We start from the raw sequence: 27,557 nt of genomic DNA, 5'->3' as shown, positions 1-27,557 counted from the left end.
CTCCCTCTCTTCTCCCCCTCTCTCTCCCCCTCTCTCTCCCCCTCTCTCTCCCCCTCTCTCTCCCCTCTCTCTCCCCCTCTCTCTCCCCTCTCTCTCCCCTCTCTCTCCCCTCTCTCTCCCCTCTCTCTCCCCCTCTCTTCTCCCCCCTCTCTTCTCCCCCCTCTCTTCTCCCCCTCTCTTCTCCCCCTCTCTTCTCCCCCTCTCTTCTCCCCCCTCTCTTCTCCCCCCTCTCTTCTCCCCCCTCTCTTCTCCCCCCCTCTCTTCTCCCCCCCTCTCTTCTCCCCCCCTCTCTTCTCCCCCCTCTCTTCTCCCCCTCTCTCTCCCTCCCTCTCTCTCTCCCCCCTCTCTCTCTCCCCCCTCTCTTCTCCCCCCTCTTCTCCCCCTCTCTCTCCCCCCCTCTCTTCTCCCCCTCTCTTCTCCCCCTCTCTCTCCCCCCTCTCTCCCCTCTCTCTCCCCCTCTCTTCTCCCCCCTCTCTTCTCCCCCCTCTCTTCTCCCCCCCTCTCTTCTCCCCCCCTCTCTTCTCCCCCCCTCTCTTCTCCCCCCCTCTCTTCTCCCCCCCCTCTTCTCCCCCCCTTTCTCCTCCCACCCCCTCTCTGCTACCCCCTTCCTTCTCCCCCTCCTTCTTCTGTTGGGTTTCAACAGCTTTCTCTGTCACTGGATCTGATCCTGGACGTCTTGACAGAAAGGCCACGGTCATTCCATGTTGGCAGAAACATCTCTAGTTCCATTAAGCTAAGCACTGGCGCTCCCCAGGGCTGCATGCTGAGCCCGTCTCTGTGCTCTTTGCTGGCGCATTACTGCATGGCCAGATCTAGTTCAAACGGAATCGTCAAGTTCACTGTCACAATTGTGGTTGGCTTCAACAATGAGAACAAGATGGGGTTCAGAGAGGAGGTAGAATGGTGTGAGCACAACTACTTGAGTCTCAATGTGGATAAGACCAAAAGATGATTGTGTTCCATAGCAAGATGCAGGCTGACTACTCCTCACTGGATATACAAGGCTCCTCCTTGGAGAGAGTTAGGAGCACCAAGTTTCTGGAAATGCACATTACGGACAATATCACCTAGTAACACTTTTTGTCAAAAAAGCATAGCGATGCTTCTACTTCCTGAGGAGATTAAGGCAAGTGAGGCTTCCCCTCCACCCCTCTATTGAGAGGGTCTTGACCAGCTACATCACTGTCTGGTATGGGAATTGCAAAGCACCTGATCACATATCCCTACAAAGGATATCTTTCTTTCACCCGTTAGAATGTGTGACGACACTTGGGTTGTGTTGGTTGTTAATGCAAGCAATGCATTTCACAACATGTACTGATGTACATATGATAAATTAATCTGAATTGGAACCTAAGATTCCTTGCATAAGTATGAATTTTTCCCAAGATTTTATATAATGCCGGCAGATCATAAGATTACAAGACAAAGGAGCAGAAGTATGACATTTGGCCTGTTGAGTCTGCTCCGCCACTCCACCATGAGCTAAACTATTCTCCCATCTAGTTCCAATTTCTGGCTTTTTCCCCATATCCCTTGATACCTTGACTAATTAGATACCTATGAATCTCCTCCTTAAACATCCTCAATGATCGGGCCTCCACAGCTGTATGTGGCAACGAATTCCATAAATCCACGACCCTCTGGCTAAAAAAATTTCTCCTCATCGCTGTTTTAAATGGATACCCTCTAATTCTAAGACTGTGGCCTCTTGTTCTGGACTCACCCACCAAGGGAAACAGCCTTTCCACGTCTACTCTGTCCAACCCTTTCGACATTCAAAGTGCTTCTGTGAGATCCCCTCTCATTCTTCTATACTCTAATGAATACAATCCAAGAGCCGACAAACGCTCCGTATATGTTAGCCCCTGCATTCCACGAATCATCCTTGTAAATCTTCTCTGAACTCTCTCCAACATCAGAACACCCCTTCTAAGATACGGGGCCCAAAACTGCACACAGTATTCCAAATGAAGTCTCATCAGTGCCCCATAAAGCCTCATCAACACCTCCTTACTCTTATACACTATTCCTCTTGAAATGAATGCCAACATAGCACTTGCTTTCCTTACTGCCAATCCAACCTGGTGGTTAACCTTTAGGGTATCCTGCGTGAGGACCCCCAAGTCCCTTTGCACTTCCGATTTTTGAGTGTCACTCTTTTACTCTTCACATATTTAAAAAAAACTCTTAGTATCCTTTTTAATGTTAATTGCCAACTTCCTTTCATAATTCATCTTTTCTTTCCTAATGACTTTCTTAGTTTCCTTCTGTAAGTTTTTAAATGTCGTCCAGTCCTCAGTTTTCCCACTAATTTTTGCTTCCTTGTACGCCGTCTCTTTTGCTTTTATTTTAGTTTTAACCTCTCTTGTTAGCCACATTTGTGCCATTTTTCCATTCATGATTTTCTTTTTTCTTGGAATATATTTTTCCTGCACTTTCCTTATTTCTTGTAGGAATTTCATCCAATTCTGTTCTACCATACCTCCATCTAGCTTACTTTTCCAATCTACTTGGGCCAGTTCCTCTCTCACACCACTGTAATTTCCTTTGTTCCACTGAAATATCAATACACCTGATACCAGCTTCTCCTTTTCAAATTTGAAACTGAACTCAATCATATTCTGATCACTACTACCAAGGGGTCCCATCACCTCCAGCTCCCTAATCGCCTCAGGTTCATTACACAGCACCCAATCCAAAACAGCCGGTCCCCTGGTGGGCTTATGGACAAGCTGCTCCAAAAAGCCATCCCGTAGGCATTCTACAAACTCCCTCTCCTGAGATCCAGTACCTTCCTGACTTTCCTAATCCACTTTCATATTAAAATCCCCCATAATTATCTTGACATTTTCCTTCTGACACGCTTTTTCTATTTCCAGCTGTAACTTGCAGTCCACATCCCGGCTGGTGTTTGGAGGCCTGTATATAACTGCTATTAGTGTCTTTTTACCCTTGCCATTTCTTAATTCGACCCATAAGAGTGCCAGTAACATCATGAAGGACCACACCCACCCTGCTCAGGCTGTTCGCCCCACTCCCATTAGGGAAGAGGCTATGTAGCATCCACGCCAGGACCACCAGGTTCAAAAACCGTTTCTTTCACCAAGCAGTGAGGCTGTTCAACACCTCCACCCGCTAACCCACCCCTCCCCACCCTCAATCACCACTACTTTATCCTTTCCTGTCAATCACCTTATGTACAGACACTCCTGTGCCTGGTGTCACTTTGTGGACATACAATCTATGTATATAAACTACCTTATGTAGTATTTATATTTATTGTATTTTTTATTATTATGTGCTTTATCTAATTGTTTTTTATTTGTGCTGCATCAGATCTGGAGTAACAATTATTTTGTTGTTCTCTACACTTGTGTACTGGGAATGACATTAAACAATCTTGAATCCTAAGTTCTCTCCATCTGTAATCAAGGAAAAGCCCAGAATGTAAAATTTCTCATAATAATGTGGCATGTCATCCTAGAAAGAAAAGCAGCGTCTTTCAAAGTTGGAAGATGAGCGGCTTGAGAGGGAGAAAGTGCAGAAGCAGAAGAAACTCCGCGATACTCTGGACAGTGCCAAGGCACTGAAGGTGAAGCGAATCGCGAAGGAGCAGGAGGAAGAGCAGGCTCTGGATATAAAGTTAATGGATCAAGCACTGAAGGAAGAAGCTGATGATGCCCAGGCGCTGATGCAGAAGAAGGTACCCATTCTGCATAATGTAATGTTTTTTGATTGGGTGGTTAAGAAGGTGTATGGTATCTTCTTCTTCTTAAGCCCATCTTCCCTACCGAACCATAGGCTCCCAACAGCAGCTTGCCAGAACCTTTAGTCCTGGGCCGGTGTGACACAGGGCTCTGTCACCGGCCTTGGACAACACTGCAATGTTACAACTGCGAAGTAACACAGACACAATTGCACACGGGGAATACTATTTAAGTTTATTCATACATAAATCTTTATTTGTTTTACATTTGTTGTTTATCTGTTCATTCATTTGTGGTTTGGCGGTTCTGGATATATCTCGGCAAAACCGAGGCGTTGTTTCTGGACCAGTATTATTAGTGAGAAACTGCACATGCGCAGTGTACAGAAGGACAAATGGCGGGGGGGGGGGGGTTGGTGTTAAAGGTAATAAATGGGTCTCAGTGTAGTATCCCCCAGAGGTGGTTGGCGATAGACCTTAGTTGCTCATGAACTAACTGGAGGAAGGAGTTGAATATTGGTTGATCTGTGTAAATATTATATTATATATACAGTGCATTTTATATACAACACTGTGCAAAAGTCTTAGACACATATGTATAGCTCAAGTGGTTCGGAGTTTTGCACTGTACTGTGGCAATTTTATGTACTGCATTGTACTGCTGCCGCAATATATAAAAAAAAACAAATTTTGTGACATTTGTGAGTGATGATAAACCTGGTTTTGATATGGGTCTCAATGTGGACTGAGAATGGGAAAGGAGTAGGGAGAGGGGAATCATGGTTGGGAAAAGGGGAAGGGAGAGGGCAGAGGGCAGGGAGCCCCAGAGAGACATGCTGTAATGATCAATAAACCAATTGTTTGGAATCAAATGACCTTTCCTGGTGTTTCAGGGCTGTGTGTGTCTGCACCCGCACCCCCCCCCCAACCCACCCTTCATGTTCTTTTCTCACCGCTGCCATCAGGGAGAAGGTACAAGAGCCTCAGGACTCACACCACCAGGTTCAAGAACAGATACTGCCCCTCAACCATCAGGCTCTTGAACAAAAGTTGATAACTACACTCATTCTATTTCTAGTGTTCCCACAACTGATTGTCTCACTTTAAGGACTCTTGATTTTGTTATTTCATACTCGTTATTTATTTATATTTGCATTTACACAATTTGTTTTTCATTGATCCAGTTTACAGTTACTGTTTTATAGATTTGCTAAGTATGCCTGCAGGAAATGAAGGGTGACATGTATGTACTCTGATAATAAATTTTATTTTGAATTTTGAAATTTTGAGATTCCTTCTCTGCCACCTGTCCTAAACCTCTAATTATATACCTAAAATTAGTTTTTTTTCACTATACATATATTTTCACAGCTTGGGACTTTGTGAAAAATTGAGAACTCTTAATAAAACACCAACTCCTCCTATTGTGGTGGAGCCAGTTTATTTTTCCAAGAGACTTAGGCTCCATACAATGCCTCTACCTCACAGCCAGTCCTTCAGTTTGTCTCCAAAAGTACAGAAGCACAGCTTTGTGGGCCGATTGTGCTGCAGGTTTTCTATGTTTCTAAGTAGCCCAGGGGTCATCAGCCTTTTTTGTACCGCGGACCGGTTTATTATTGACAATATTCTTGTGGACTGGCCGACCCGGGGGCGGGGGGTGGGATGAGGGGGTTAGGGTTGCCAACGGACAAGAGTAGCAGTCAAATACGTTGTGTTTACCCCGATGAAGCCTTGCGCGGGCACCAGTGCACATGCGTGTACGTGCCGATCTTTTTTCTACAAATAGTTTTTGGCGATTCTGTTCGGGGGGGGTGCGGTGTTAATCGCAACCGGAATATAGGTGATAAGTGGCTAATACATTCAATTTAATTTCCAAAAGGGTTTATCTAACGAATTTAATATTATACACACAGCGCATATTTTCCTCGCATGAATATAGTGATAAGTCAATTATAAGTCAGTTATAAGACAATAGCATCATAACATTTTAAGTAACTTTTGGATATTAAACACACAGCACATATTTCCCCCGTATGAACATATAAAATTATTGCCACATACCAATAACATATAAAATCATTGCCACATACCAATATCGCTGAATCAGTGGGAGCCCTGGGCTTGTTTCCCTGCAACAAGATGGTGCCATCGAGGGGTGAATGGGAGACAGCGATACGCAAAGGGGGTTCCTTATGTCCAGTCTATTCCGCAATTTAGTTTTCGTTGCATTCGTTGCAGAGATATGTTGGAAATCGAAGCAACGTTTTCAGTGCCTTTGTGGCTATCTCAAGGATATTTAGCCTTGACTTTAATCCAGAATGCCAGCAGAGATGTTATGTCAAAGATACTTTTCAGCCCGCAAGCTCGAGGAATTGATCTTCTTCCTGCGCTGACATGGATGACGCGTGCGTAATGACCTCGCGTGCGTTCAAGCACAACAGTTGGCGTGACAGGGAATGAGGAAAGGTGCAGCTGACTCATATCGCCAAATCATATCGTTTCCTCGTGGCCCAATAGCACATGCTTTACGGCCCGGTACCAGTCTGCGACCCAGTGGTTGTGGACCGCTGAAGTAGCCCATCTTCCTCTCCTAGAGATGAGGTCTTCAGAGCTTCTGTTAGTGTTTCTGTAACACTGGGTTTTTATGGGATGTGGTTGCTAGCCCCACGCCCAATCATCCTTACTTTGCAGCTGGGCTTGGGACTGTCCATGGTGGAGTTGCATATGATGTGTTGGCCTTCGTTAGTCAGAATATTGAGTTCAAGAACCACATGGTAATGTTGCAGCTGTAAAGGAAATCTTCAAAACTATTGCCTCAGAAAGGCATCATCCATCATAAAGGACCCTCACCACCCAGGACATGCCCTCTTCTCATTACTACCACCAGGGAGGAGATACAGGAGCCTGAAGACACACACTTGATGTTTTATGAACAGGTTTTTCCCCTCCTTCATCAGATTTCTGAATGGACAATGAACCCATGAACACTGCTTCACTATATTCTTGATACTGGCATGGATAGCAAAATGGCTGACAGGCAGGAGGCAGTGAGTGGGAATAAAAGAGGCCTTTTCTGGTTGGCTGCCGGTGACTAGAGGTGTTCCTTAGGGGTCAGTATATTTTCACAATATTTGTCAGTGATTCAGATAATGGAATTGATGGCTTTGTGGCAATCTTTGCGGATGATACGAAGATAGGTGGAGGGGTAGGTCGTGCTGAGGAAGCAATGCGATTGCAGCAGGACAGAAAGATTGGAATTTTCCTGGTGGTGGCTGATGGAGTAACAGCAACCTGCCATTGCTCCAACTCTAATTATCTTAATATTTCCAACCTGTCTTGAAACTTTTTTAAGTGTGATATTCTTTCATTATGACTGGAAGGAGTGCCAGAGTATTAAAAAGGATGATCTCCTTGCTTCTTTGGATTCTATTCTGGATTTGCTGCAAAATCATACATGAGAAGCCTCTGAGAAGTTTCAACATTTCAGCTCTGAATTTAAACAAGTAGATGGTGAATCGGATTCTATTCAACAAACACTTAATGAACATGATAAACGTATAAAAATAATGAAGCAATTTTGTCGTCTCTGGAAATGGAAGTGGATGAATTGCAAAAGCTTTGTGAAAAGCAATTGAAGTCCGACGAAAAGTTAAGACAGAAGATGATCAACCTAGAGAATAGAAGTAGAAGAAATAACCTATGGGTTCTGGGTCTTGAAGAATTAATCGACGGTAATCATCCTTTGGAATTTTTTGTAAACTTTTTGCAAGAATTATTTCCGGAAATTTTGACGTCTTTACCTATGATTGATCGAGTTCACAGATCTCCTGTGTTTAGACCTAAGGGAGATAGACCAAGATCAGTAATAATCTGTTTTCATGAATTTAAAACAAAGAAACTGTTAATTTGTGAATTTCGTCGAAGAGGCATGATTGACTATAATGGTCGTAAGATTAGACTTGCGGAAGATTACTCACCTGAGGTTATGCAGGAACATGCTAAGTTCAAAGAAGTTATGTCCATGATTTTTAACAAGGGTTTCAAGCCTTCCTTTCGCTACCCAGCCTGACTCAAAATCACACTTAAAAATGGATCTTTTGAATGGTTTTGTTCGACTGTTGAAGCACAAAGGTTTTTTAAATTCAAAGGCTAGCTGTTTAATTTGTCTTTACATGAAGACACAGGATTAAATGAGAAACTTTTAATTCATGGATCCTGTTGAAGGGGCATGATTGGTTATAGGTTGGAATATTAAGATTCTCGAAGGTTATTCGTTTGAGGTTATGCAGGAACGTGCAAGTTTAAACAAGCTTTGTTGGATTTTTTTTTTAACAAGGGTTTCAAGCCGTCCCCTGGCTACCCAGTTTGACTGAGAATCTCATTAAAGATGGATCCTTGGAATGGTTTCGTTTGAATGCTGAAGCACAAAGATTTTTTAAATTTGGAAGCTCACTGCTTAGTCTGTTTTTTCATGAAGATACAAGATTAATGTTTAATGTCTTTCTGTATGAATAATTGCATCTTTTATTTTTGGTAAACCTTTGTAACTAATTTCCTTTTGTACTCTTTAATACTGTATTTTTGATATACGAGAATTGAATTTCTTGTTTGGATATTGTTTTGTCTAGGTTGGAATAAATAATAACCTTGAAACTAATTGGAGCAATCACCAGGTTTTTTGGGGGGTTGTCCGTAGTTGTAGATGCTGGCTTTCTATTGGTCGGCCTTCTTTCTTTGGGAGGCAGGGGTATGGTTTTTTTTTCTCAGAAGCTGTTTTCGAATTTTTAGCCAACTTGTTGCTTGGTTACCATTTCTCAAGGCTTATGGGTTGGTTTTAACTTACATTTTAACCCTTCCTTTAAATAATATTAAAAATGGACCAAACTATTAATATACTCGGTTTTAACGTGAAAGGGTTAAATCACCCTGTTAAACGTAATAAGATTTTTGCTTGTATTAAGAAATTTAAGGTCCCTATTATTATCTTACAAGAAACTCACATACGCAAATGTGATAATTTGCATTTTTTTTTAGCCGTTGGAATAGTTTTTGTTTTCATTCTTCTTTTCAGGCCAAATCTAGAGGAGTTTCGATTCTTATAGATAATACATTTTCCTTTGTCCAACGTAAAGTAGTGTAGGATACCAATGTACGTTTTGTTATAGTTTCAGGAAAACTAGATAATAAATTAATAGCATTTGCCATTGTGTATGCCGCAAATGTACAAACGATAGATGATCCAGGTTTCCTTGAGTGTTTTTTTTTGTTTTTACCAGATCTGAGTCTTTGTTCTCTGGTGATAGGAGATTTTAACTGTTGTCTAGATCCAATTTTAGACCGATCATTTTCTAAGCCAGTGACTCTTAATAAATCAGCTTTGTTTATTCAATCTTTTTTATTGAAGTGTGGTATTGTTGATGTTTGGCGTTTTTTTACATCCTTTAGATAGGGAGTACTCGTTTTTTTCCCATGTCCATCATACATATTCCAGGATTGATTTTTTTTTATCGATAGTCAAATGGTTTCATCAGTTCGTTCCTGTAAATATAAAGAGATTGCTGTCTCAGATCAAGCTTCTGTATTTCTATCTTTAAATCCCCCTGGCCTTCATCAAACAAACAGATTTTGGCGTTTTAACATATCCAATTAAAACTCCACTTCTTAAAGATGAAACTCAATTTTACATTCATGGAGATAAATCAGGCGAAGTATTGACTAACCAATTAAAAACTTATGTAGTTAAACGACAAATTAAAGAAATTTGTAAAACTAAAGTGAGGGAGGAGAAGATGGTGCGATGCAGCGCGCGCGGCCGTTCCAAATGAATATCAGTTATGTGTAACTAGGGGCCGTGCACAATCTAGATTTGATGGAGACAGTTGTGAGAAGCGCAGAGGAACATCTGGAGTAACTTCTGAAATGCCTGCTTCACTGCCATTGCTACTGTGCGATCGAGATTCTCCGGAGACGAAGGCCCCAAATCCTTGGCTTTGTGTATCGCCTGTTGCTGGGGCCGGGATTGAAGCGCTCGGCAGAGATGGTGCTCGGTGTCGGGAGGTGGTCAGAGGCTCGGAGTTTTTCGGACGGACTCGGAGTCAGACTGTGGTCGGATGCTTCCAGGATGCTGCACCGGCAAGTTGGCGGCGCTGGAGGTTTACCGTCTGCGTGAGATGATGGGACTTTCAAGAGACTTTGAGACTTTTACTGTGCCATGGTCTGTTCTTATCAAATTACGGTATTGCTTTGCACTGTTGCAACTATATGTTATAAATATGTGTTCTTTTGTTAGTTTTTAAGTCGGTTTGTGATGTGTTTTCGTGATATCATTCTGGAAAAACATTTTATCATTTCTTAATGCATGCATTACTAAATGACAATAAAAGGAAACTGTGTGTCCTCATAATCACAATCATAATAATAGTGATAGGACAACTGATCACTCTGAAATAAATGATACCTTTAGAGATTTCTATTCTAAACTTTATAGTTCTGATTCCCCTAAGGATAGTACTGTAATGAATAATTTTCTAGATCAATTGAATATCCCTGCACTTTCTGCAGATAATTGCAAACAGGTGGATCAACCCATTTCTTATGAGGAAATTGCCGAGGCTATACATTCACTACACTCGGGGAAGGTTCCGGGTCCAGATGAATTTTCTGGAGAATTTTATAAGGCTTTTTCCTCATTAGTTATACCGAAGTTACACTTAGTCTTTTTGGATTCTTTCAAATTGGGTAGCTTGCCTGAATCTTTCTATGAAGATTTCTATGAAGCTTCTATTTTGCTTATCCTAAAAAAGAACAAGGCCAATTTCATTACTCAATGTTGATACTAAAATCCTTTCTAAAGTTCTGGCTCGCAGGACTGGAAATATCTTGCCTTCTATTATTGCTGATGACCAGACTGGATTTATTAAAAACTGACATTCCCATTTTAATATACGCCATGTATTAAATGTTACTTACTCTCCTTCTGAGGAGATATCGGAATGTGAGATATCCTTAGATGCTGAGAAGACCTCCAATCGGGTTGAATGGAATTATTTATTTAAAACCTTAGAAAAATTTAATTTTGGACCAGATTTTGTTCAATGGATTAACTTACTTTATTACCTCCTTCTGCTCGGGTTCTTACTAATTTTCAAAATTCCAAACCATTTAAACTTCACCGTGGAACTAGACAAGATTGTCCGTTGAGTCCTTTGCTCTTTGATCTAGCTTTAGAACTCCTTGCCATTGCTTTTCGAGAATCTAATGATACCTGTGGTATTTTAAGGAGAGGTATCACCCACAAAATCTGGCTTTATGCTGATGATATATTGCTTTTTATCTCTAATGCTGAGACCTTGTTACCTTGTGTACTTTCTTTACTCTCCTGTTTTAGCCAGTTTTCAGGATATAAATTGAACCTACATAAGAGTGAATTATTTTCCTTAAATAATTTGGTATCAATTAATACTAATCTCTCTTTTAAAATAGTAAGGAATCAATTTACTTATTTGGGTGTAACAGTCACTAAGAATTACAAACACCTGTTTAAAGAAAACTTTCTTACTTTATTGAACAGTGTAAAAAGGGATCACTAAATTGGTCGCCTGTTTCAATATCTTTGATCGGACAAATTAATTCTATTAAAATGAACGTTCTACCTAAATTTTTCTATCTTTTTCAGGCTTGACCCGTTTTTATTCCTAAATCGTTTTTTGACTCTCTTGATTCTATTTTGCCCTCTTATATATGGAAAAATAAACATCCTTGATTAAATAAAGTTCATCTTCAGAAATCTAAAAAGTCTGGAGGTTTAGCCTTACCTAATTTTAGGTTTTATTACTGGGCAGTTAATATACGATATCTTACGTTTTGGCTATATTATATTAATCATGTGGACTGTCCGGTATGGGTTTCTTTAGAAGCTAATTCTGTTAATAAATTTTATATTATTTCTCTTCTTGGATCCTCAGTTCCTTTATCTGTAAGTAAACTAACTGATAATTTAATCATTAAACATACTCTGAGGATCTGGATACAATTTAGAAAACACTTTGGTTTATTGAGATTTTCCCTTTCAAGTCCCGCTTATTCTAACTTTTTTTTAAACCCTCCATGACTGATTTAGTTTTTAAAGAATGGGATAAGTTGGGTATTAAATGTTTTTGGGATCTGTTTGTTGGCGGAGATCTTTTTTTCATTTGAGCAATTGTCAGCTAAATATAGCTTACCCAAAACTCACTTTTTTAGATACTTACAAATCAGAGACTTTCTAAGGTCTCAATTATGCACATTTCCTATAAGCTCGGATAAGAACTTACTGGACGTAATTTTCAATTTGACACCTTTTCATAATGGTTCAATATCTGATATTTGTGGCATGTTATTGGAGAGGGGAATGTCCCTTAAGACAAAATTAAGAATCTCTGGGAACAAGGTTGACAGGCATCAATATCTGAGGAAACTTGGAATGGAATTTTTAAACTGGTTAATACTTCATTGTTATGTGTTCGCCATTCCCTCATAAACAATTTAAGGTGGTACATAGAGCTCATATGACTAAGGATAAGCTAGCTCGTTTTTATCCGGATGTATCTCCCTACTGTGACAGATGTAATAATGGAGAAACTTCATTAATTCATCTGTTTTGGACTTGTCCAAGTCTTGAAAAAAATTGGAAGGAAGATTTTCAAACTTTTTCTTTACTTTTCAAGGTCAATTTTAACCCTAATCCTCTGAGAGCACTATTTAGTATTGTTGCCGGACAAGATATCAAGCTGAAGACATCTGATTTACATGTTTTGGCCTTTAGCTCTCTTATAGCTAGGAGGGCGCTTTTGTTTAAATGGAACGATGTTTTTCCTCCTACCCGTGCTCAATGGTTATGCGACGTTATGTCATGCTTAGATTTAGAGAAGATTCATTGTTCAATTTCTGAATCTCGTCAAGACTTTCAAACATTGTGGAGACCTTTTCTGAATTATTTTCAAAACCTTCAATTTGTTGTTTAAATTCAGATGTTGGCTATTATTATTTTTTATTATATGAGAAGGTATTTTACCTTTTTTCTCCTTAATAAACAGCTTCGGTCTTAGTAGGGGTTGGATTCTGTTTTTTGTAAAAATTAGTATATTTCAATATAACTATTGATTAACTTACATGAATACGGGTAATGAGATTGTTATTATGGATAGATGTAATGTAATTGGTAGCTTTTAAAAATCTTTTTTGACCTTTTATATATACTTTCTTGTACTCTGTATTCTCCTTTGTAGAAACTAATAAAAATATTGGAAAGAGAAAAATTGGAAGAATGGGCAAAAAAGTGGCAGATGGAACACAGTGTTGGGAAATGCATGATAATGCATTTTGGTAAAAGGAACAATAGTGCGGCCTATTATCTAAATGGGGAGAAGGTTCAAACATCAGAGGTGCAGAGATACTTAGGATCCTCATGCAAGACTCCCAGAAGGTTAATTTACAGGTTGAGTCTGTGGTAAAGAAGGCAAATGCAATGTTGGCATTTATTTCAAAGCGAATAGAATATAAAAGTAAGAAGGTAATGCTGAGCCTTTCTAAGACACTAGTCAGGCTGCACTTGGAGTATTGTCAACAGTTTTGGGCCCTAGATCTCAATATGTGTTGTCATTGGAGAGAGTTAAGAGGAGGTTCACAAGGGATGATTTCAGGAGTGAAGGGGTTAACATATGAGGTGCATTTGGCAGCTTTGGGCCTGTACTCACTGGAATTTAGAAGAATGTAGGGGGATCTCATTGAAACCTACAGAATGTTGAAAGGACTAGATAGGGTGGATAAGGAGAGGATGTTTCCTTTGTTAGGGGTATCCAGAACTAGAGGACACAGCCTCAGAATTGAGGGGGGACCCTTTAGAACAGAGGTAAGGAGAATTTTTTTTTCTAGCCAGAGAGTAGTAAATCTGTGGAATGCTCTGCCACAGACTGCAGTGGAGGTCAAGTCCACGTGTATATTTAAGGAGGAAGTTGATTGTTTCCTGATGAGTCAAGGCATCAAAGGATATAGCGAGAAGGCAGGTGTATGGGGTTCAGTGGGATCTGGGATCAGCCATGATTGAATGGCGGAGCAGACTCAATGGCCTAATTCTGCTCCTATGTCTTATGGTGTTATGCTGCATTCTTTGTAAGACTTACTTATTTTCTAAAATATTTCTTATTGTAAATTTTAGTATTTTTTTAATATATTGCACTGGACTGCTGCCACAAAGCAACAAATTTCATGACGTGGGGTGGGTGGGATTAAAAGGGAAGGGTGGTATTACGACTCAGGGAAAGTGTCAGGCAGGGCTGTCCAGAGAGCTTGTCTACTGAGGCTATATGGGTGGAACTGAGGAATAAGAAAGGGATGACCATATTAATGGAATTATATTATTGACCTCCGGCCATCAGCAGGATTCAGAGGAATAATTTGTAGAGAGGTTGCAGACTGTTGTAAGAAACATAAGGTTGTGATGGCAAGTGATTTTAACTTTCCACATATTGACTGTAATGCCTATACTATAAAAGGACTAGATAGGACATGGAGGTCCCAATCAGAGGGAGTGCAATACAAGATCTCCTTCAGGGAATGAGGCAGGGTGTGTGGCAGAAGTTTGTGTAGGGGAACGCTTTGCATCTAATGGTCATAATGCCATTAGTTTCAATATAGTTATGGAGAAGGATAGGTCTGGTTAGGTGTAACAATCACTAAAAACTATGTGTCTGTTTAAAGAAAATTTTCTTACCCTATTGAATCACGTAAGAAGGATACTATTAAATTGGTCGCCTCTTTCGTTATTGCTGATTGGTCGAATTAACTCTATCAAAATCAATATATTATGTAAGGTATTCTAAGGGACCAGATATATAAGTATTAGGATAGACAGGGACTGATTAGGATTAGTCAACATGGCTTTATATGAGGTATGTCATGCCTAACCAATCTTATAGAGTTCTTTGAGGAAGTTACCAGGTAAGTTGATGAAGGCAAGGAAGTAGATGTTGTCTATATGGACTTTAATAAGGCCTTTGGCAAGGGGCCGAATGGAAGGTTAGTCAAGAAGGTTCATTTGCTTGGCACTCAGGTTGAGGTAGTAAATTGGATTGGACATTGGCTTTGCTGTAGAAGCCATAGAATGGGTAGTAGATGGTTGTCTCTCTGACTGGAGGCCTGTGACTAGTGGTGTGCCGCAGGATCATTGTTATTTGTCATCTGTATCAATGATCTGGATGATAATATGGCTAACTGGATCAGCAATTTTGCAGATAACATCGAGATTGGGCGTGTAGTGGACAACGAGAAGGCTATCATGGCTTGCAATGGGATCTGGAGAAGCTGGAAAATGGTAGATACACTCTGGGAGGACAAACTAGTGTGGGACTTACACAGTGAGTAGTAGGGGTCATTGAGGTGTGTATTCTCAGAATAGAGGGATCTAGGAATACAGTGCTGTAACTCATTGAAAGTGGCGTCACAGGTAGATGGGGTTGTAAAGAAAGTTTTTGGCACATTAGCCTTCATAAATCAAAGTATTGAGAACAGGAGCTGGGAAGTTATGTTGAAGTTGTTTAAGACATTGATGAGGCCCAGTTTGGAGTATTGTGTACCGTTCCAGTCACCTACCTACAGGATACAAGATATCAATAAGATAGAGTGCTGAGAAAATTTACAATGATGTTGCCAGCACTCGAGGACTCAAATTATAGGGAAAGGTTGAATAGGTTAGGACTTTATAACCTAGAGTGCAGGAGAATGAGGGAAGATTTGATAGAGGTGTACAAAATTATGAGGGGAAAAGATAGGGTAAATGCAAACAAGTTTTTTTCACTGAGGTTGGGTGAGACTAGAACTGGAAGTCAGAGATTTTGGGTGAATGATGAACTGTTCAGGGGAACATGAGGGGAACTTCTTCAGTCAGAGGTGCAAGTGTGGAATGAGCTGCCAGTGGAAGTGGTGAATTTGGGTTCGATTTCAACATTTAGGAGAAATTTGGATAGGTACATGGATGGGTGGGGTATAGAGAGCTATGGTCCCATTCAGGTCGATGGACTAGGCATATTAATAGTTCGGCACAGACTAAATGAGCCAAATGGCATGTTTCTATGACTATAGTGTTCTGTGACTCTGACATATGTCCGTGATAATAAACCTGGTTAGACCTTTCCTGGAGTATTGTCTTCAGTTCTGGTTGCCTCAGTTATAGGAGGGATGTGGAACATTTAGAGAGGGTGCAGAGGAGATTTACCAGGATGCTGCCTGGATAATGAGGACACACAGTCCTCTTTTATTGTCATTTAGTAATACATGCATTAAGAAATGATACAATATTCCTCCAGAATGATATCACAGAAACACAAGACAAACCAAGACTAAAAAAAACTGACAAAAATCACATAATTATAACATATAGTTACAACAGTGCAAAGCAATACCGTAAGTTGATAAAGAACAGACCATGGGCATGGTAAAAAAAAGTCTCAAAGTCTCTCGAAAGTCCCATCATCTCACGCAGATGGTAGAAGGAAGAGAAACTCTCTTCTAGCCATGAGCCTCCAGCGCCGCAAACTTGCCGATGCAGCACCCTGGAAGCGCCCGACCACAGTCCAACTCTGAGTCCGTCCAAAAACTTTGAGCCTCTGACCAGCCCTCCGACACCAAGCACCGAGCACCATCTCTGCCGAGCGCTTCGACCACGGCAATAGGCAAAGCCGAGGATTTGGGGCCTTCCCTTCTGGAGATTCTCGATCACGCAGTAGCAACGGCAGTGAAACAGGCATTTCAGAAGTTTCTCCAGATGTTCCTCCGTGCTTCTCACATCTGTCTCCATCAAATCAGGATTGTGCACGGTACCTACTTAACAAATACGATATAATTTTGGAGCGGCCGCGCGCGCTGTGTCGCGCTGCCATCTTCTCCTCCCCACCCTCCCCACCCTCCCCACCCATGTCTTATGAAGCTAGCCTGAGCCAACTAGGCTTTTTTCTTTGAAGTAAAGGAGGCTGAGAGATGACTTTTTAGAGATTACAAGATGAAAAGAGTCATAGATTGAGTGGACAGCCAGCGACTTCTTTCCAGAATGGAGATGACTAATACAAGGGGGCATAATTTTAAATTGATTGGAGAAAAGTATAGGAATGAATTTAGAGGTAGATTTTTTTTACACAGTGCATGTGTAGAATGCATTGCCGGAGGTGGTGGTAGAGGTAGATTTAGTCAAAAATCAGCTATGACCACTTTGAATAGTCTAACAGACCTATGAGACAATTAGGGTATCTTTTATTTTCCTAATTTCACAGTAAAAGGCCAAATTCCAATTTTTGGATCAAACTATCTAGTCTTGAAAATTGATACGATCCTAAGCTCTGAGCTTTGAACTACAGACTTGTTGATGAAGGGACCATGAATGCCAGATTCACGATGAAGAGACCCTAAACTCCATCCCTGAAGCTCTAGATTCCCAATGAAGGGACCCTGAACTCCAGGCCTCAAACTCCAGACTCACTGATAAAGGGATCTCAAACTCCAGACTCACCAATGAAGGAACCACGAACTCTGGGCATCAAACTCTGAACTTGCCTATGAAGGGACCCAAAATTCCAGGCCTCAAACTCTGGATTTGCTGATGAAGTGACTCTGAATTTCAAGCCTCAAAAGAAGCATCATCCATCATTAAGACCATAAGACACACATGCAGAATTAGGCCATTCGGCCCATCAAGTCTGTTGATAAAGAGAAAGAACAAATCTGATTCCTCATGGAGAGGTGGTTTGGCAATGGTGGTTAAATTAGTAATGCCAAGACCTCAACACAATCAAGAGATACAAATTAAAATCCCAACTGATTAGGGGACCTGCTGACCTAGGGGGTATGAGTGACCAGAAGGGAGGAAGCTAATGTTGCTCAAAACCATGTTAATTTTGTTTTAATAATTGTTTTAATTTTTGATTATTTTGTTTATCTCAGATGGACCTAAGACAAGAACAGCAGCTGTACCGAAATTACTTGGCCCAGAAGGCAGAGGATGAAAAGCGTCAGGAAGAGGAAGCAAACCGGCTCATTGAGGCGGACATGGAGAAAACATGGGCCAAACGCCAAGAACGGGTGCGCTTGAAGAAAGAGGCTCAAGACCGCCTCCAGAAGGAAGTGATGGAAACACGCAGACTTCAGATTCAAGAGAAATGTAAGAATCTTGTTTTGCTTTTTCCCAATTATTTTTATTCTTTTGCCAAAATCCATATTTGAATTCAAGAGTCATGAGGTAATGTTGCAGCTCTATAAAACTCTGGATAGACCACATTTTGGAATATTGTGTTCATTATGGTTGTCTTATTATTGGGGAAGATGTGGAAGTTTTGGTAAGGCAAGCATTAAGGCAAGGTTAGCCTGGAGCAGTTGTAGTCAAGTGAGACCTTTGAAGTGAGATGACTGGAGACATCTCTGCTTACTACAGATGAGATGGGTGGGGGGGGGTAGTGGTGACTACAGCAGCGTTACTCAAGCCAGATGAGTGAGGCCTCTGCAGTGAGACCTTTCCAGAAACGCCTTCCAAAAAACATTCCTTTATACAATAGGGACTACTGGAGACAGATGAGATTGGAATAGCTGAAGGATGAGAAATACACCCAACTAAGGGGCAATTGTTTTACTAACTTCTAAAATATCAATGGTTGTCAGCTTAAACTTCTAACACCTGGATTGTGAATGGCAATTGATCTTGCAAGTATGGAATTCAAACATGTACTGTTTACCAAATGGTCAATATCTATAACTGATGAGCAGGTTCTGTATAAAAATAGTAGTTTTCTGTCCTGGTTTCAGAGCAGGGTCGTAATAGGGGCCACACAGTTCTCCTTGTACACAAGTAACATAAACAGTGTGTGAGTTGGAAGAGAGAATGTGCTCTGGGCTCAGTTATTGTAGTTATTTTATTTTATTATCGGTGATGACAGTAGAAGATTTAGAGATGGTGCAGAGGAAATTTACCAGGATGCTGCCCGAATTAGAGAACATATCTTCGGAGGAAAGGTTGAGCAAGCTAGGGCTTTTCTCTTTGGAATGAAGGAGGATAAGAGGTGACCTGACAGAGGTGTACAAGATCAAGTGGATAGCCAGAGGATTTTTTTTCCCAGGACCAGTATGAGGGGGCATAATTTTAAGGTGATTGGAGGAAGGTATAGGGGAGGAGGTACAGGAGCCTGAATACATGCACTCAGTGGTCAGAAACAGCTTTTCCTTTGTCATCAGATTGTTGAATGGACAATGTACACTGCCTCACTACTTTTTGCCCTCTTTTTGCACAACTTATTTAATTAAAATATTTCTTAATTTAATTTATAGTTCTTTTTATTATGTATTGAAATGTACTGCTGCTGCAAAACAACAAATTTCATGACATAAAACCAATGATATTAAACCCGATTCTGACTCTGATTGAATAGTAGGGCAGGCCTGAGGGGCCAGGAGACCGACTCCTGCTCCAATTTTCATTTGTTCTTGTGTTATGAGTTTCTTCCTTGTATTCCAGTTGTGTCAGTTTTAATTTAGAGCCTCCTAAATGTTGTGCCTCCACTAATCACTTTTCTCATGTGCTCTGCCTGCTTACTCAAAGTTCAAAGTGAAGTTGTTGTCAAAGTACGTATAGTACATAAAGTACTCATCCCTCTTGGAAGTCTTTGTGTTTATTGTTTTACGACATTGAATCACAGTGGATTTAATTTGGCTTTTTTGACACTGGTCAACAAAAGCAGATTCCTTCGTGCCGAAGTGAAAGCAGATCTTTATAAAGTGATCTTAATTAATTACAAATACAAAACATAAATTGATTGCCTAAGTATTCACCTGCTTTCATATGACACACCAAATCATTACTGGTGCAGCCAGTTGGTTTAGAAATCACATAATTAGTTAAATAGAAATCACCATGTGTAGTCAAGGTGCTTCAATCGATTGTTGTAAAATTACACCTGTATCTGGAAGGTCCAACTGCTAGTGAGTCAGTATCCTGGCAAAACCTTCACAATGAAGACAAAATAACACTCCAAGCAACTCCACCAGAAGTTTATTGAATAGCACAAGTCAGGAGATGGATACAAGAAAATTTCCAAGTCATTGAATATCCTTTGGAGTACAGTTGTCAATCATCAAGAAATGGAAAGAATATGGCACAAGTATAAACCTGCCTAGGGTGGGCCATCCTCAAAAACTGAATGATCGTGCAAGAAGGGGACTTGTGAGGGAGGCCACCAAGAGACCTCTGACAACTCTGGAGGAGTCACAAGCTTTTGTGGCTGAGATGAGAGAGACTCTGCATACAACAACTCTTGCCTAGGTGCTTTACCAGTCGCAGCTTTGTGGGGGAGTGGCAGAGGGAAAGCCACTGTTGAAAAATACTCAAATGAAGTCTCGGCTAGAGTTTGCCAGAAACTCTGAAGTCAGCTGGACAGTGGGCTGTAGTAACCTGCTGTCAGCAACCTTTGCCCCAGTAGGGGTGATGGGGGGAAGGAGGGGAAGGAGAAGAAGATGATGACCCTTGGTTCAAGGTGCCTGATAGTTGAGGGGTAATAACTGTTCCTGAACCTGGTGGTGTTGGTCCTGAGGCTCCTGTCCCTCCTGCCTGATAGTAGCAGCAAGAAGAGAGCACAGCCTTATTCCATTATTCTAGTCCTTATTCCTTATTGCATTTCCAGCCCTGATCACCTTGGTATGAGCTGACAGTTTCCTCTATGCTTTCCTTCTCACAATTGGACATCAGGAATGTCCTGTCTGGCTGAAACATTGTGTGGTATGGAGTCTGCGCAGCATCAGTACACAAGAACCTACAGAGAATAGTAAAAACTGCTGAGAGGACCATCAGAGTCTCCCTCTCTCTCCCCCCTGCCCCCCACCATTTGCAACATTTACTGGGAGTGTTGTAGACAAAGGGCCTGAAGCATTGTTGAGGACCCCTACTACCCATCCCACAATCTCTCTGACCCACTACCATCAGGAAGGAGGTAGAGGAGCATCAGGACTAGAACTGCCAGACTGGGTAACAGCTTCTTCCCTCTGGCTCTAAGACTAAAGAACACCCTGCCACCACTGAGCTTTTGTCACAAAAACAGCGAATGTTTACTGTACTCTTTACTGCTAACCTATGCTGTGCACTACATACATTTTGAATTATATTTTATTAACTTATTTATGGTAATATTTTCTCTTAAGTGCTGTGTGCGCTGTATGTTTTGTGGATGCACCGTGGTCAGGAGGAACATTGTTTCATTTGGTAATATATATGTACTGTCAGATGACAATAAACTTAAATGTGACTTGACAGAGTTATGAGCAATCCACACACACAAAATACTGGAGGAACTCAGCTGGTCAGGCCGAATCTATGGAGGGGAATATGAAGGGGCATTCTGTGTGTGTCGCTTTGGATTCCCAGCATCTGCACAATCTATCATGTCTATGAGCAAGCTACCTTACAGATCTTCCCATACATGGTGCTCATGTTCCCAGCCTTCTCTCTGCCCCTTTTTGAATGTCCAGTGGATACAGTTTCAACCTGGGAAAGAGGTTCTCAATAAATGTTTGATGCCTGTTTTCAGTGGAGAGAAATGTGAAGTCCCCACAACAACTGGCAGCTGAGCGAGCAAAACTGGAGAAGTCTGTGGAAGAGCAGAATCAAGTGGAGGAGGAGAAACTGGCCAGGTAAATGTGTGATTTGCTTTAATTTTATTTATTTATTTGTTTTTGTTTTATTTAGGGATACATCCCCTTTTGGCCCTTCGAGCCACACTCCCCTTCAACCCACCAGTTTAACCCTAGCCTAATCACAGGATAATTTATAATCATTAATAAATCTCCTGACTGGTATGTTTTCGACTGTGGGAGGAAACCCACATGTACATGGGAAGGAACATACAAGCTTGCTCACAGAGGGTGCCAGAATTGAACTCTGACACCCCCGAGCTGTAATAGCTGTCTACCGTGATGCCCAGTTTTCTCCAGTGACTGCCATCTCCACGATGGATGAACTACATTGCATTTAATGGGTTGAACATTCAAAGTAAGTTTATTATCAATGTAGAAATATATCACCATGTACAACTCTGAGATTTTTTTCCTGCAGACAGTAGATAAAAGGAAACACTATAGAGTCAGTGAAAAAAGTACACACAAAGATTGACAAACCAATGTGCATAAGAAGATAAAGTGTGCAATTACAAAAGAGTCGTAATAATAAAGTAATAAATAATATTAGGAACATGAGTAGTAGAGTCCTTAAAAGTCAGACTTTGGGTTGTGGAAGGAGTTCAGAGTTGAGGTGAGTGAATCTGGTTCAGGAGCCTAATTGTTGTAGGGTAATCCTGTAACCGTTCCTGAACCTGGTGTTGTGGGTCCTGAGGCTCCTGCAGCTCCCGGATGGCAACAGCAAGAAGAGAGTGTGACCTGGATGGTGGGGAACGTTCCTCTCAATCAACTCAACACCTGTGACCCTTTGATTCTCGCTTGCCTTTGAATTTGCTTCCCTACAAGACTACTAATCCATTTCTGTAGCATTAGTAAGAGCAGACTTGTTGAGCAGAATAGCCTAAATCAGCTCCTATATCTAATGGTCTTGTGGTCATCTTTGCCTCTACCTGAATTCCAACTAACTTGTAGTGTGCAGTCAATTGTGGTGCTAGCAATGTACCAATCGGGGTTCAATTCCTGCCACTGTCTGTAAGGAGTTTGTATTTTCTCCCAGCGACCACATGGGTTTCCTCTGGGTCACTGTTTTCCTCCCACATTTCAAAAACCTTTGGTTAGGGTTAGTGAGTTATGGATGTGCTATGTTGCCAGAAGCATGGTAAAACTTGTGGGCTGCCCCCAGCACATTCTCATTTCATGATATGTTTCAATGTTTGATGTACATATGAGAAATAAAGCTAATCTTTTATGTTTTGTTTAAACATATAAACCTGCTTTGGAGAGGGTGAAGAAGAGGTTTATCAGGATACTGACTGGATAGAGAGCAGGCGCTACAGCAAGAGATTGGACAGACTTGGGATGTCTTCTCTTTACAGCAGAGGCTGAGGGGAGATCTGAGAGAGATTTATAAGATTGAGAGGCATAGGTAGAGTAGAAAGACAGTATCTTTTTCTGAGAGTCAAAATCTCTAACATCAGAGGGCATGCATTTAAGGTGAAAGGGAGTCATTTCAAAGGAGATGAAAGGGACAAGTTTTTTACACAGAGAGTGGTTGGTGCCTGGAATGTATGGCCTGGGATGGTGGTAGAGGCAGATACATCGGGGACTTTCAAGAGACATTTCGATAGGTACATGAATGTGAGGGAAATGGAAGGATATAAACATTGTGTAGGCAGAAGACATTAGTCTAGTCGGCCACATAATTACTAATTTAATTAGTTCAGCACAACACTGTGGGCTGAAGGGCCTGTTCCTGGGCTATACTGTTCTACGTTCCTGAAGTTTTCTCATTGTGTTGTCACTGATTAACCCAACTTGTAAAATTTGGACTTGTTCCTCAATTACACTCAGAAGATAAGGCAACATCTATGGAGGGGAATGCCGAGACCCTTCCTGAGGAATAGAGAGCATGAGGGCAGAAGCCAGAATAAGAAGGTGGGAGAGGCAGAAGTACCAGGTGAGGGGGAGCATCGGTGAGGGAGAGGAGATGAAGCTGGGAGGGGACAAAAGGAAACGATAAAGGGCTAAAGAAGAAGAAATCTAATAAGAGAGGACAATGGAGACAGACTATCCACTGATATATTTTACAAACCTACTGGCCCTTGACTATACCTCTACCCACCCTGTCACATGTAAGCATGCTATTCTACCACTCTACTCTAACCCTATCAGGTTCCTCCTTCCTCAGCCCTTTACCTTTTCAACCTATCCCCTTCCAGCTTTTTACTTCAGTCTCCTCACTCACCCTCCTTTCCCCTCATCTGGTCTCACCTATCTCCTGCTAGCTTGTATTTCTTCCCTTTCCCCACCTTCTTATTCTGGCTTCTGCCCCATTCCTTTCCAGTCCTTATGAAGGATCTCCGCCCGAAGTGTCTACTGTTTATTCCCCTCCATAGATGCTGCATGACTTGCTGAGTTCCTCCAGCATTTTGTGTGTGTTACCCAGCCCCAAAACATTTTAATTCTGATTCTCATTCCCACCGCAACGTGTCAGTCCATGACCTCATCCTGTGCCATGATGAGGCCACCCTCATAGTGGAGGAGCAACACTTCATATTCTGTCTGGGTAGTCCCCAACCCGATGGCATGACTATCAATTTCTCCTTCTGTTTAAAAAAAAAAGTTCCCTCTTCTTCTATTCCACACTCTGGCCTCTTACCTCTTCTAACCTGCCTGTTACCTCCCCCTAATGCACCTCCTCATTTCCATTTTCCTATGGTCTACTCTACTTCTCTTCTCTCCAGCCCTTTACCTTTTCCACAGTTGCTGGCAGCCCATTCCACACACTCACCACTCTCTGAGTACGTCTCCTCTGTACCTACTCCCCAGCACCTTAAACCTGTGTCCTCTTGTGGCAACCATTTCAGCCCTGGGAAAAAGCCTCTGACTATCCACACGATCAATGCCTCTCATCTTTTAAGAGACTTTTGGATAGGTACATGGAGCTTAGGAAAATACAGGGCTTGAGGTAAGCCTCGTTATTTCTAAGGTAGGGACATGTTTAGCACAACTTTGTGGGCCGAAGAGCCTGTGTTGTGCTGTAGGTTTTCTATGTTTCTATAATGAGGTCAAAAGGATGTAGGTTTCTGATTCTGACCTTCATCAGTCAGGACATCAGCAGTGATGTTGTGCTCCAACTTTAGAAACCGATCGTTAGACTTCAGCTCGATGACTGTGGGCATTCTGGTCACTGCACTGATAGCAGATTCTGTGCTGCAGTGAAAATATTTTACAGGTGAAGGTGGAAGAGAAAGTGCACAGTTGTGAGACGCAATCTGTTGATAAAGCAAGATAAGGAGGCAGCCACCCAGCCTTCTGGAAAGTGCAATAGGACTATTAAAACACAAACTTCACACCATCTTAAAAGTTTAATCTTCCCTCACTCTGATCAACCATTCTAATTAGACACCCTCCTTACCACCCTCTATCATCGATTACCCCTGTCACTGCACTGTACTGTAAACACTTTAAACTACCGTTATAATATTGTCTACATTGTAAATATACACTGGTATTTATGCACATTTTATTCCATATCTGTACTTTATTTTTACATAATTGTTTATTCTTTATGTAAGACTATAAGACATAGGAGCAGAATTAGCCTGTTTGGCCCATCGAGTCTGCTCCACCATTTCATTATGGCTGATTTATTATTCCTCTTAACCCCATTTTCTTGCCTTCTCCCTTTCACCTTTGACACCCTTACTAATCAGGAACCTATCAAACTCTGCTTTAAATATACTAAATGACTTGCCCTCCACGGCCATCGGTGGAAATAAATTCCACAGATTCACCCTCTGGCTGAAGAAATTTCTCTTCAACTCTCTTCCAGAGGGATACCTTTGTATTCTGAGTCTGTGCTCTCTAGACAATTATTCAACAGCTGTTGTGTTGCATGCCACGCCCTGACCAACAAACGACATCAAATTCCCAATACAGATTAATGCATATGGCTAATAAAATTGATGCTTCAGAGAAGTGCAGTGCGTTCTGAGGATGCCTCTTTAATGAAAGGGAATTGGGTGCAGTGTGTTGGAATGACCAACAGATGGTGCCAAATGATTATTAGAAGGTGAAATTTCACTGCATGATTCACAGCAACTTTCAATGCTGTAATTATTTAAAATTTACAAACTTTTTCTGAAATTGGTAGAGAGGTTCTACTGAAATAATGCACCAGATTGCATCAGGTCCCTAAAATTTGGATTACTCTCATTTATTTTGGTAGAAAAGAAGAGGATCCACTGGTCTTTAAAAAGACACTTGAAAGGAATGGGAGTTTCTGTACTCTGTACATGAATTCTAATTTCTGAGCTCTGTCCCTTAGCCTTCATACTGGTATAATAAACATTCCTGGAAGTCTTGTAGTTAATGATTGTAATCATTCATTATCAGATGACACGAAGGTTGCTGGTGGTGTGGATAGTGTAGCAGGTTTCATAGGTTACAGTGGGACATCCCATCACATTTAACAACACGATGTTGGTGTTTGTGGGGCCCCATCTCCGAACCCTCCCCTCTTTATCCTCAGATGTATTCAGGTCCCCTTCCTGCTAGGTCCTCCCAGGATGGAGAAACCCAATGTTGAAGCTGTATAAGATATTGATGAGACTTAATTTGGAGTGCTGTGTGCAGTTCTGGTCACCTACACACGGGAAAGATGTAAATAAGTTTACAAGAGTGCAGAGAAAATTTACAAGATGTTGCCAGGTCTGGAAGATCTGAGTTATCGGGAAAAATTGAATAAGTTAGGCCTTTATTCCCTAGAGCCTAGGAGAATGAGGAGAGATTTGATAAAGATAAAATTATGAGGGATTTAGATAGGGTAAGTACAGGCAGGCTTTTTCCACTGAGGTTGGGTGAGAATAGAAGTAGAGGTCATAGGTTAAGGGTGAAAGGTGAAATATTTAAGGGGAACATGAGGGGGAAATTCTTCACTCAGAATGTGGTAAGAGTGTGTGACAAGCTGCCAACAGAACTGGTAGATGTGGGGTCGATTTCAACGTTTAAGAGAAGTTTGGATACATACCTAGATGGGAGGTGTATGGAGGGTTATGGTCCAAGTGCAGCTGGATGGTCGATTAGTAGCTAGGCATGGAGCAGATGGACCAAAGGGCCTGTTTCTGTGCTGTAGTACTCTATGACTCAATATCTCCTCACAAGACATGCAATCGATGTACATTTGATAAATCTGAATCTGAATGAATATCATTCTTTGACTACAGGGCGAAACAAGAACGGAAAGCCAATCAGCAGGACCTCTTGGCTCAGATCAACTACCAAAAGGAACAGCACGAGAGGGAGAAAGCAGAGAGACAGCGGGAAACGGAGGCAGCAAAGCTGAAAGAGGTAGCCTACCAGAGGAAACTTCAGGCAGCTCTTTCCAAACCTCTTACTGACACTGAGCAAATTCACCCATGGAGGAGAAAGCATTGTAGTGAAGTGTGTTAGATTTATGGATGGATGCCATGGTTTCATTTGATTTATAAGGGTATTTGAGTGGTATTTAATTCTTAGAAGAACTTTTTTTAAAATTGTGTAAAGTATTTAATAATGGTGCCTAGAATGTGTTACATGTTTCTGTGTAACTTAACTAGTTTGATTATAACTTTATTAATTAAAATATTGAGCCAAAAAGTTGTGCATTCTTTAGTTCATGTTTCCTTTCACACTGGATAAGTATTTTTTAGATTACCACCTACTGTATAACGACACACATTTTGTCCTCACAGAGTTCTCAATTTCATCCAACATTAGCAATCACATTACATCATTCTCTTCCATCCTCGAATCTTTTTAATATATAAAAAAAAGTTGTTGAATGTTGTTGATTTTTGTTGCATGTAGTGCCATGTAGTGAGGTGTATGGGGAATCCAGGGAGTTTAGCACGTCTAGTAGAGGGGCTTCTTTTGTCTGTCTGGGGCAGCTCACTCCACTTGTGGGCCCCACGACACACTCAGCTCTTAGTTGTGGCTCCAAGTAACTGTTTGCATGAGGCAGTGGCCACATCCCGGTACGTCGCTTCGACAGATAGCTAAACCAGGTGAGGGTAGTCAGTGAGCCTCATACCCCAGTGTGATAGGGACATGCCAGTCCTATTTTGCAAAGTCAGCTCTGGCGGACTGGACGGATTAGATCTACAGTGAGATCCAATGGCCAGGAAGGCAG

At 41.4% G+C, this 27,557-nt stretch overlaps 1 protein-coding gene across 2 annotated transcripts in view; it reads left to right on the top strand.

The window, feature by feature from the left end:
• The window catches only part of cfap53 (cilia and flagella associated protein 53), a 39,610-nt gene extending 12,604 nt beyond the window's left edge, over positions 1 to 27,006 (top strand). For both annotated transcript variants that reach the window (XM_063042612.1, XM_063042613.1), the window contains exons 5-8: positions 3,488 to 3,706; positions 17,678 to 17,894; positions 21,301 to 21,403; positions 26,614 to 27,006. In XM_063042612.1, coding sequence (XP_062898682.1) covers positions 3,488 to 3,706; positions 17,678 to 17,894; positions 21,301 to 21,403; positions 26,614 to 26,839 — 765 coding nt within the window. In that variant the 3' untranslated portion in view covers positions 26,840 to 27,006. The remainder of the gene's footprint in view (positions 1 to 3,487; positions 3,707 to 17,677; positions 17,895 to 21,300; positions 21,404 to 26,613) is intronic.
• Positions 27,007 to 27,557: the final 551 nt, after the last annotated feature.

Source organism: Mobula hypostoma, chromosome 3 (assembly GCF_963921235.1).
Source record: "Mobula hypostoma chromosome 3, sMobHyp1.1, whole genome shotgun sequence".
Taxonomy (NCBI): domain Eukaryota; kingdom Metazoa; phylum Chordata; class Chondrichthyes; order Myliobatiformes; family Myliobatidae; genus Mobula; species Mobula hypostoma.
The sequence above is the reverse complement of the archived record's forward strand: the minus strand, read 5'-3'. Positions and strand labels throughout refer to the sequence as shown.